Genomic DNA, 10,732 nt, shown 5'->3' on the forward strand with positions numbered 1-10,732 from the left:
CTTTTTTAAGCCCTTTGATATTTATTGCTAAATTGCTCCCAGGAGAGTCATACCAATTCACACTTCCAAATGGCACAGCACCCTTGCCAACAGTGGGTGTTGTCTGTTTGTCTAATTACATCTTTGCTACTTCATGTTCTTTGATTTTAGGAGAAACCCAGGTAGGTAGGTAGGTAGGAAGGTAGGTAAGTAGGTAGGTAGGTAGGTAGATAGCTGAGTTCAGATGGCTTTAGTTGATGGAGGTTATCATGAGGATAGGCAGGGCAGAAAGGATGCTTGGAAAGCGTCCAGTGGGGATGGGAAGAAGTAGACCTCTGTGGTTCCCCACTCTGGTGACAACCACTGTTGCTCAAACCCAACCCCTCTCTGCCCCACTGCCACTGCCTGCTTCTCTCTGCTCCCCACACTGTGCTAGGACTCCTACCACCCCCTGATCTCGGTGGATCTGTCATGATCTCTGCAAGTCACTGTCCAACTCTGCAAGAGAGAGGCTCTGAGTGGATCAGTCGCTGCCCACAAGGAGCGCTCCTTCGGGGCAAGGCCCAGTGCGGTGACCTCATGGCCCCTGTGCAGGGCATGGGGTTCTGGTCTTATTGCTGTGGCCAGGGGAGCAGGGCCAATATCCAGTGCTTTGTGGGCAAAGGACCCCTTCTCACTGCTCTGCCCACCTTGCTGATAGCTAAGACCTGGTCTTCTACCTCGCTGTCCAGAGATTTCTCTTCCGACAGAGATGAGATTGGGAGAGAGAATGGTGTGAGCAAAGGCCCAGAGGTGGGGATACATGGACATGAGAAGCGGGAGAGGATGAGGCACTGCAGGCAGGGAGGCTCGTCTATCTTCGCTTCCATCAGTTCCTAAGCCTGAGGCCACTGAGCTGTGGTGGATTCAGGTCAGGAGGACACTGAGCGGGGCTGGGTCTTGCCAGGCCCTACCTGGGGGCTCTCAAGCATGCAGGACGGAGGTTCAGCCCGCCATGGCCCACTTGGGCAGGCATCTGCTCTGGGGGCCCACCTCTGTCTGTACTTGGGCAGCAATGGGTCCTGCACCACCCTCATGCCATCCTGGGGGGAAGGGAGGAGGGGAGAGAGGGAAAGGCCCAGGTCTCCTGGACACGCAGTCATTCAGTCCAGCCTCTGGGACTGGGATGGGACAGAGACTGACTTGTGCTTCCGCTAAGGCCCCCTGCCCTCTTCTCGGGTCCAGGCTTCTGTGCTCAGGACCCAGGGAGGAATCAGACCTGCCTTTGAGAGCCTCCAGCCTGGTGGGAGAGGCAGACCCAACCAGGACTTGGCCCGCAGTGAGGCTCAGGCACTAAAGTCCCCAGTGAGGTGGTGGCACTTGGGGCGTGAAAGGTGGGAGAGGTGGATGTGGTGGGAGAAGGGTGTTTTAGGCAGAGTCACAGCATGAGCAAAGGCCCGGGGGTGGGTGGGAATGGAGGGAAACCAGGAGCAGCTCAGGTTGGCTGTGCTGAGGTGGGCAGAGACTGGCGAGCCCCTTTGGGGAGGGCCTTCCTTAGAGGCCACAGTGAGGGCATCACCCTGTGGTCAAGGGGAGATGTGGGAGGCTTTTGAACAGGTCAGATTTGGGTTCAGAAAGGTCACTCTGGGAGCCTCTGGAATGTAGGAAGAGGCAGTGGCCGGAGGTCCTGGCTGCCCAAGGTCACCGAGCCAGAGCCCCAGAGCAGGACTTGGGCAGGAGGCATGACGGTCCTTTCCCAGGGGAGATGTGGGTTCTGGGGTCGGCCTAGAACCCCACCGTGACCCCAGCATGGCCAACTGGAACTGTGTGGATTTGGGAGTCAGACTGTGGGTTGGGATCCCAGCTTTGTCAGCGGTGACTTAGCCTCTGTGAGTCTCACAGGATGGAAGGTTGTTAAACACGAGGTCACAGAACAAGATGGCATGCAGCCCTCCTGGCACAAGTAGGGAGCTCAGTAAATGGGAGCTGTGCCCATTCTAATTCCTTCAAGGGAAGGAGAATGATTGGGCCTCTGGGAGGCCAAGGGCAGGGGCAGGCCCCTTCCCACCAAAGTCTTCCCTTCTGGCTAGTCTGGGGTTCAGACAGCTGAGCCTGTGCAGTAAATGTAGAGAGAAAGGGCTGGGCCAGAGCTGCACTGCCTGGTCACCCTTCCTGAAGGGCGTGGGTCCACCGGGGGCTGGGTCTCTCATCCCCGTCACAAAGCAGCTGGGCTAAGAGGAGACTGATCTCACAGACCAACTGCCTTTCCTTCCCTCGTCCATTCCTTCTTTCCTCCTTCTGAGAAGGATGTGAGATGACTTAACCCCAAAGCGAAGGCACCATGAGATAAAAATCTAACACAGGGGAAAGGCAGAACCGTGTAGTTAGTGGGAGAGAAGAAATCAGGTGAAGGAACTCTGTCCAAAACGTCCATCAAAATTTTAAGTGCTTTTTTCTTCAGATGCAATAAACCCACTTTTAGAAATCTATCCTTTGGAAAGCCTAAGGGCTAAAAGCTGGAAATCATCTGAGTGTCTTTCAATGGGGAAGTGGTTGTGAGATGTACATTATGATATGAAATTATGATGTGGCCAACGGAGCTGTATCAACACAGCCACACACACACACACACACACACACACACACACACACACACAATGAGAGAGATACATTAATGTCACGGAAGTTAAAAATGGATGATTTGGCTAATGGCTGTCTGAATGTAGGAGCCAATATTTAAAAATCAGATTGGGCTTCCCTGGTGGCACAGTGGTTGGGAGTCCGCCTGCCGATGCAGGGGACACGGGTTCGTGCCCCGGTCTGGGAGGATCCCGTGTGCCGCGGAGTGCTGGGCCCGTGGGCCATGGCCACCGCTGAGCCTGTGCGTCCGGAGCCTATGCTCCACAACAGGGGAGGCCACAGCAGTGAGAGGCCTGCGTACCACAAAAAAAAAAAAAAAAAAAAAAAAAAAATCAGATGATTACACATAAACACCCAGATAGCAGGTAGCCCTCGGTCTCCTTTCCTCCTGGGCACCAAATCCTAGAGCCAAGGAGCAGCCACCCCTTTAGATGAAGTGTGTGCTCCCCCCACCCCACAGTCCCCACCACTCCATGTTGCCTCCCTGACACCGAGGCTGGGGTCGGGGCAGTGATCACTGCCCTTGTACTGCAGCTTTCCTTAGTAAAACGTTGCACTATTCTCTGTCTTTATCAAAAAACAGAGAAACAAAAGCTGGACTACGAGGGCCACGTGCCTCAAGGAAGATGAGACGGAGCCTATTTCTTTGTGAAAATGAAGACTGTGCCTTTGTGTTTCACATGCAAATTCTGGGGCACTTCATTCATTTATTGTTTACTCTTATATATTTATTATTATGATGCTGGTACATTACCTACCTATCCCCTATGGGCATTCTTGGTTTGCTACCCTTGATTAATACAATAGTAACATGATTCTTTTTTTATTCCCTTTGGATACAAAAACAACAGCAACAAAATTAAAATGAATTCCTTGTATGTATATCTGTATAAGCATGACAGACACCAAATGTGAACAGTGGTTACCTAGACAGGCAGCATTAAGAAAGCCTTATCCCATTTTATATCATGTACTTCTAAATTGTTTTCTATTTCTTAGAACAAATATGTATTGTTTTGTGATTTTTTAAAAAAGGTTATAACTTAAAAGGTGACAAGTTAAAGTTAAAACTTTTAGCTGAGGGAAGCTTTCGGAGCAGATCGTAAGCCTTACCTGTGATGATCTTGGCAAGCCTGGGGGAACAGGTAAATGCACTGGGCATGAGCATCTAGCAGTGCCCACAGGAGAAATCTGCCTTTTCTGGTCTAAGCACGAAGAGGAATCTGTACCAGGGAAGGGAAGAGAACTACCAGCTACTGGAAAGTGACTCTGCCAGGCTCTGGGCACGCAGGCCGGGCTACCTCACGGAATTCTTGTCCCAATTTGGGTGAGGAGGTTGTGTGTCAGTGTTCCATACTTCCTCCCATTTTTTTTTTTTTTTTTTTTTTGGGCTGTGCCACGCACCTTGTGGGATCTTAATTCCCCGAACAGGGGCCGAACCCAGGCCCTCAGCAGTGAAAGTGTGGAGTCCTAACCACTGCACCACCAGGGAATTCCCCTTGCTCCCATTTCTAAAAGCAGTTTTATTGAAGTGTACTTTATATGCCATCGAATTTGCCCATTTTAAGTGTAACGATCTGTCACTTTTTCATTGAAAAAAGTCACTTTTTCTATGATTTTAAGCAAATTTTCAGTTGTACAAACAGCACGGCAATCCAATTTTAGAACTTTTCCATCACCCCAGAAAGATCCTTGGCGTCCATTTGTAGTCACTCCTCATTCCCACCCCAAGCCTCAGGCAACCGCTAATCTGCTTTCTATCATTTCTGCCTTTTCTGGACATTCCATGTAAATGGAATCAGACAATACATGGTCCTTTGCTTTTGGCTTCTTTCACCGAACATGTTTTTGAGTTTCATCCGTGGTGTTGCCTGAATCAGTACTTTGTTCCTTTTTAGTGCTAAATAGTATTCCGTTGTGTGGAGAGGCCACATTTGGTTTTCACTTACCAGTTGATGGACAATTGGTTGTTCCCGCTTTTTGACTACTATAAATGATGCTGCTATGCACATTCATGTACAAGTCTTTGTGGGGATGTGTGTTTTCGTTTCTCTTGGGTAGATACCTAAGAGTGGAATTGCTGGGTTGTATAGTAGATTTATGTTCCATTTTTTAAGAAACTGCCAAACTGGCTTCCAAAATGGCTGCACCATTTTACATTCCCGCCACCTGTATGAGGGCTACAGTCTCTCCATAACCTCGCCAACCCTTTGCGCTTGACAATGATTAAAATGGAGCTAGGAGGAGGAAGACTTGCCAAGGTCACACAGCAGGGAGTGGCAGAACGGAATTGGAATCCAGGTTGACCTGACTCCACAGCCTGTGTCTTTGCCCTGGTCTGCTCATGTGAATGGACTTTCACCTTTGTGCAGGGGCTAGAGACCCTAAAGAGGTTGATCCCTGGGATCTGCCAGGGTCCCAGGATATGGGAAAGGGGCTTAGAGATGTCTGAGAAGTGATTGGAGAGGGGTCCTCAGCGGCCCTGGCTCATGCCTCCACCTGGGGATGTGGGTCTCAGTCTGGGGAGGTGGTGGACGCCAGCCAGCATGGTTCTGACTTCTGTCAGTAAACAAGGCCTGGCACTGGGTGACCTTCTCTCTGCCCCAGCCCACATTCCCAGGCTGACATTCCCCTGCCTCAGACCTTCCCTTCTTCTGCTTGGGCCAGAATATGTCTCCTTGTCCCCCATCCTTGGCCTCCATGGGAGGAAGGATGGACTCTTCTGTCCCAGCCGCAGGACCTTTACCTCTTTCTGCCAACTTCAGGGTCCACATGAAACCTTAGAGTGTTGAACAGGAGGGACAAGGTCATCAGTCCATCTGCTGCCTCGGGGAAGGGCTGGTCACAGGACCCCTGTTGGTCCCGCCTCGAGATGGACATCCAAGGAGGTGGGACCTCTCCATCTCAGCATGGGTCTGGCTAGCAGGTGGCAGGGTAGCCCCTGTGGTCCTAGTCAGCCCTCACTCCCCCACCCTTGGGCCACCTTTTTAGAATGACCGCCATGGCCCCAAAAAGTGGCCTCATGGACAAAAGGATCTAGACCACCCATCCAAGCCTCCTTTGCAAATGATCTGGAGAACTTGGAAAAAGGAGGAAGAACAAAAGTGTGCATTTATTGAGCCCCAACTATATGCCAAGGCTTTTTCATTTTTTTGACCCTCATATCATCCATGAGAACTAAACCATCACCTTTCCCCTGAGAAAACAGACTCAGAGGTTCAACAGCTCACCTCACATCTCACATGCTAAATGTTCAAGCTCTGTTCCCACCTACTGCACACAGTAAAAAAGGCTAGGTTGTGCCCGGGACACTGTCCCAAGTGTGAGCATTGGCATCAGGCATACCTTTCCCACTGTGTGACCTTGGGAAAACGACTGAACCTCTCTGAGCTGCAGCTGCCCCATCTGTAAAATGGGGCTACCAGACCCATGCTGTGCAGACTAGATGAGATCCCCATGTGAGGGATTCGCATGGGGCCTGGCACTAGGCAAGAATGAGCAGAGACGGTTAGATTATTTCCTGGGACTGGGAAATTTTCCAGGCTAGTGATCAGAGCCTGCTGGTTTTCAGTCTCCTCTAACCCCTTGGAAGCATTGCTCTTTTTGATGCTTTGACCTTCTGTCAATTGGGTCTGTCTCCAACCCATTCTCAGGAGGCAGAGGAAGGGTAGAGACCCCAAAAGGATCTGACAGTCCCACTCTTCTGGGGCAGCCACAAATCCACTGCAGACTGCCCACACTCAGGGGGCAAATCCCAGCTGGCATGAAAGCAGGAAAATGTCTAGGGTCCCCAAGGCCTCTTCCTCCCCTCCAGCTATTCTCTCTCCTCTTCCTTGCTGCATCCCTAAAGGCTTGCCCATCCTTCAAGGCTGTCAGACCTCCCCCTCCAGGCAGCCTCCTGGTGTGTCTGCCAGACCCCTGGGCCCAGTGCCCAAGGCATTGTTGGGACCAGAGGCCTGGGAGCTCTGCTTAAGGTAGGACCAAGGGTCCCCTGGGGACAGCCCTGGGCTGGCACAATCCAAGCTGTGGTCTCCCGGACCCTGCAGAGGAGGCGCTGTGGACAACTCAGGCCGATGGGCGCGTCCACCTGCGCATAGACCCCAGCTGCCCACAGACTCCCTACACTGTGCATCGGATGTTCTACGAGGCTCTGGACAAGTACGGGGACCTCAGCGCTCTGGGCTTCAAGCGACAGGGCATGTGGGAGCACATCTCCTACAACCAATACTACCTGCTGGCCCGCAAAGCCGCCAAGGGCTTCCTAAAGGTGAGGGAGCCCCTCAAGGCACAGCCTCTCCCCTCCCCAGCCCTGCCTTCCAGCTCTGGCCCTCACAGGCCTCCTTCCGATGCCCCACTGAGCAAGCCCTTAGAGAGGATAACAGTAAAAACCAGCCCATTTATCGAGCTAATTGTCCGCTCTGGCCTGGTGCTGAGGGTTTACATTCACTGGGCCCTTGCCATGTGCCAGGACGTGACACGAGTTTCTCGTTTTTTGTCCCATTCGAGGGGCCTGGGAAGCCTGGTGCACTGGGTTGCGGGATGGGCTCCCCGGGAAGGCCCTGGGAGGGGCAGCAAGGGCTGTTGAGTGACTGGTCCCCCAGGGCACGCTCTAATGAGGGAGCCTGGGAGGGTGGTCCCTCAGGTGGGCGGCAGGGTCCCTGCAGTTTGGAAGGGGGACTTGGTGAGAATGAGAGGCTGACCCGGCCTGTCTGCCTTTGGCCTGGAGCTCGGCCTGGAGCGGGCCCACAGCGTGGCCATCCTCGGCTTCAACTCCCCGGAGTGGTTCTTCTCGGCAGTGGGCACAGTATTTGCAGGGTGAGTGGCTGAGGTGGGGGCCGGGTCTCCAGTGGGTTGGAGGTGGGCAGAGAGCGGAGAGAGGGTCGTTATCTCTTTTTAGGGGCCCCCAACCCCGTCCCCAACATCCCATCTCTTCCCCGGGGCCCTCTCCAGCACCACCTTTGTCCCCGCTCTACCTGGGGTGACTGTGCTGAGCTGCCTGTCTGGGCCACGGGAGCTCTCTGGGCCTGGGGGCTGTGGGTGTGTCGGGCAGGGGCTGGACCAAGGTGGTGGCCTGCTGCACCTGCCCAGACACGCATCCTCCTGCGTGTCCTGCAGTGGCATCGTCACTGGCATCTACACAACCAGCTCCCCTGAAGCCTGCCAGTACATCGCCCACGACTGCCGTGCCAACATCATCGTGGTCGACACACAGAAGCAGCTGGAAAAGATCCTGAAGGTTTGGGGGAAAGGGACCAGGGCCACGGGGGTCAGGCTGGGCGTCCTCACAGACCTCCAGCTTACAAAGGGCTTTTCCACCCTCCCTGCCAGAATCCTCCATCATTCTCAACAGCAACCCGCCCCACCACACGCACGCTGAGCAAGGCAGGGCAATGGCCGCCGACCCATTTGCCAGGTCTGAAAATTGAGGCCCAGAATGTCCAAGGGACATACCCCACATCCCCCAGCCAGCCTGCTGTTCCCCATAGCTTTCCCTTCAGGGAAGGGTTGTGTGCCCTGAGGGTGGCTCAGGTCTCTGACACGTGAGCACCCAAGTCTGAGTCTCGATGGGGAGTGGGGGTGTGGGCTGCCACAGGGTGGGGATTGGGCTAAGCCACAGCAAGTGCCGCAGGGTCTTCTGAAGACAGCAGGGCACCGGAGGAGCTCAGCAGTGCCTCTTGGGGCAGCTGGGTCTTTTCTGGAGCATTGATGCCTCCTGATTCATTTAAGGTCCCTCCCTGATTGGCTCTGTCCCCATGGGCACCACGCTGGCATGCAGTGGCCTGAGGGCACCTCTGTGCCCCAGCTACACCCAGTAACATGCAAGATCCTCCAAGGCTTCCTGCATCTCAAAGGAGGCTTCCCGGGTTGACTTGTTGGCTTGGCCCTAGTTCTGGAGATATCACCTGGACCTCAGCTCCCCACCTGTACCTGAGGGCGGGAGAAGTGGTCTCCAGCCTTCTAGGACTGTGGGATCTGGATCGCAGGACGGGCCTTCCCTCAGCTTGAGTGGAGAAGTCCTTTTCTGTCTCCACTCCTTTTGAACCCCGTTGTCAGGGTTTCCTCATTCCGAGGGCCTCCATTCTGTCTGACTTGGATAAATGCTTGAGATTGGGGGAGGAGATGTGGGTGCAGATAAGGTGGCCCAAAGGGAACAGCCCTGAGAGACTGAGGTGAACCAGAGCTGTCCTCAGCACCCCCTTGCTCCCCCTCCCCTCCCCAAGCACTCGGGCCCTTCACTTCATAGAAAGGGGACAAATATTTAGAGAACAGTGCACAGCAGGGGTGTCCCAGGCCCCCTAGGACTCACTGGGGCCCTGATTTCCTCAGTTTTGGAGGCTTCATAGATGCCAGAGGCCTCTGACCCAGGTGCCCCCAGGCCAGCTTTGCTTGAAGCCCCACTGGTTTAAGATTCTTTGAGAGCCTCAGCTACCAAGTAGCAATGGTGTTAGCTCTCGTCCTCAGCCTTACCCGAGGGAGTCACACACTCGTCAGCGTGGGCGCTCATGTCAGAACCCCAGGGTGGGGAGGGCAGTGGAGCTTTAAAAAGCCCCCCAATAGTTTTGCCCCATCCCTCAGGGAGACAGCCCCTCTGCACAGATGGCTGATCTGACCCCAATGCTCTCCCCCTGCCCCATTTTGCCACTGAAGAAACCGAGGCCCAGACCTACTGAATCAGAAATGTCCACCCTAGGTAGTTATTTAAAATTCGTATTATGAAACTTTCCAGACAAACAAAAATAGAGAGAAGAGTGTAGTGGACCCTCATAGAGTTATCATCCAGATTTAATCATCATCACTGTTTTTTTGTCACACTCATTTCATCAATTTACCTATTTTGCTGAAGTATTTGAAGGCAAATCTCTGACATCACAGCATTTCACCCCCCGAATATTTCAATACCTCTAAAATATATGGCATTTTTCTTGATCACAGTAACTTTATCACCTTTATTTACCCAAGTCAAAGAATTCTCTCATATCATCTAATACCAACAATGTCTTTTTACAGTTGGTTCGTTTGAATCAAGATCTAAACCAGGCCCATGTGTTGCATTTGGTGGCGTCTCTTAAGAGTCTTTTAATTCAAAACAAAGGCCCCACCTTTTGTTTCCTGTACCATACACCAGGACCTGTTGGTCCAGGACCAACAGCATCCCCCGGGAACTTAGTTTCAGAACCCCCCCAGACCTACTGATTCCAAAACTCAGGGTATGGGGCCCACGCCTCCTGGTGATTCTGACACAGGCTCAAGTGTGAGAACCTCTGTCATTGACATGCTGCAGAAACTAGGTTAGCCGTCCTGAGCTGTTGTTCAGCTTGTCCCTCTAACCTCTGCCCTTCCTGTTGGACGGCAAGTGTTGATGCATTTCAGATTAGACAGTGATTGGCAGGAACAACCCATAGGTGGCGCTGTGTACTTCCCATTGCACAACCTCAAGAGGCACGTGATGTCAGGTGGTACCTCGTAGTGAACTCTGAGCCTTCATCCCTGGATTCCTGTGGTGGCCACCTGCTCATCCACTGTGACATTCCCCATCAGCCTTTCTCCACTGATGATCTTTGCCTGAATTAATTATTTCATGAGCCATGGGAAAATGTTTGTCTTCTAATTGATCAGCTGGGATTCTTCTCCAAAGGAAGAACTTTCTCTCAACACCTGGGACTCTTTGTTACCTGAAGCACCCCATTTGTACACAGCAGGTGTGGTAGACAGAATAATGGTCTATGTTGGTGACTGTTCTACGCATATTTGAAAGAATGTGCATTCTGCAGTTGGGTAGAATGTTCTATAAATGTTAATAATGTCAACTTGATTGATAGTGTTCTAATGTTGTTTAAGTCATCTATATCCCTGTTGATTTTCTGTCTACTTGTTCTAACAAATACTGAGAAAGGGAATGTTGAAATCTCTAGTTATTGTTGTGGATTATCTATTTATCCTTATGGTTCTGTTTTTGCTTCGTGTATTTTGAAGCTCTGTTATGTATACACATATTTAGGTTGTTAGGTCCTCTGGATGAATTAATCCCCTTATCATTAAGAAATGTCCCTCTTGGGCTTCCCTGGTGGCGCAGTGGTTGAGAATCTGCCTGCCGATGCAGGGGACACGGGTTCGTGCCCCGGTCTGGGAAGAT

The 10,732-nt window shown here is 52.3% G+C and overlaps 1 protein-coding gene across 1 annotated transcript in view; it reads left to right on the forward strand.

The window, feature by feature from the left end:
* The window catches only part of ACSBG1 (acyl-CoA synthetase bubblegum family member 1), a 49,000-nt gene that overhangs the window by 28,469 nt on the left and 9,799 nt on the right, over positions 1-10,732 (forward strand). Inside the window, exons 3-5 of the mRNA XM_007103466.1 lie at positions 6,645-6,865; positions 7,325-7,413; positions 7,714-7,834. Coding sequence (XP_007103528.1) covers positions 6,645-6,865; positions 7,325-7,413; positions 7,714-7,834 — 431 coding nt within the window. The remainder of the gene's footprint in view (positions 1-6,644; positions 6,866-7,324; positions 7,414-7,713; positions 7,835-10,732) is intronic.

Source organism: Physeter macrocephalus, chromosome 11 (assembly GCF_002837175.3).
Source record: "Physeter macrocephalus isolate SW-GA chromosome 11, ASM283717v5, whole genome shotgun sequence".
NCBI lineage: Eukaryota > Metazoa > Chordata > Mammalia > Artiodactyla > Physeteridae > Physeter > Physeter macrocephalus.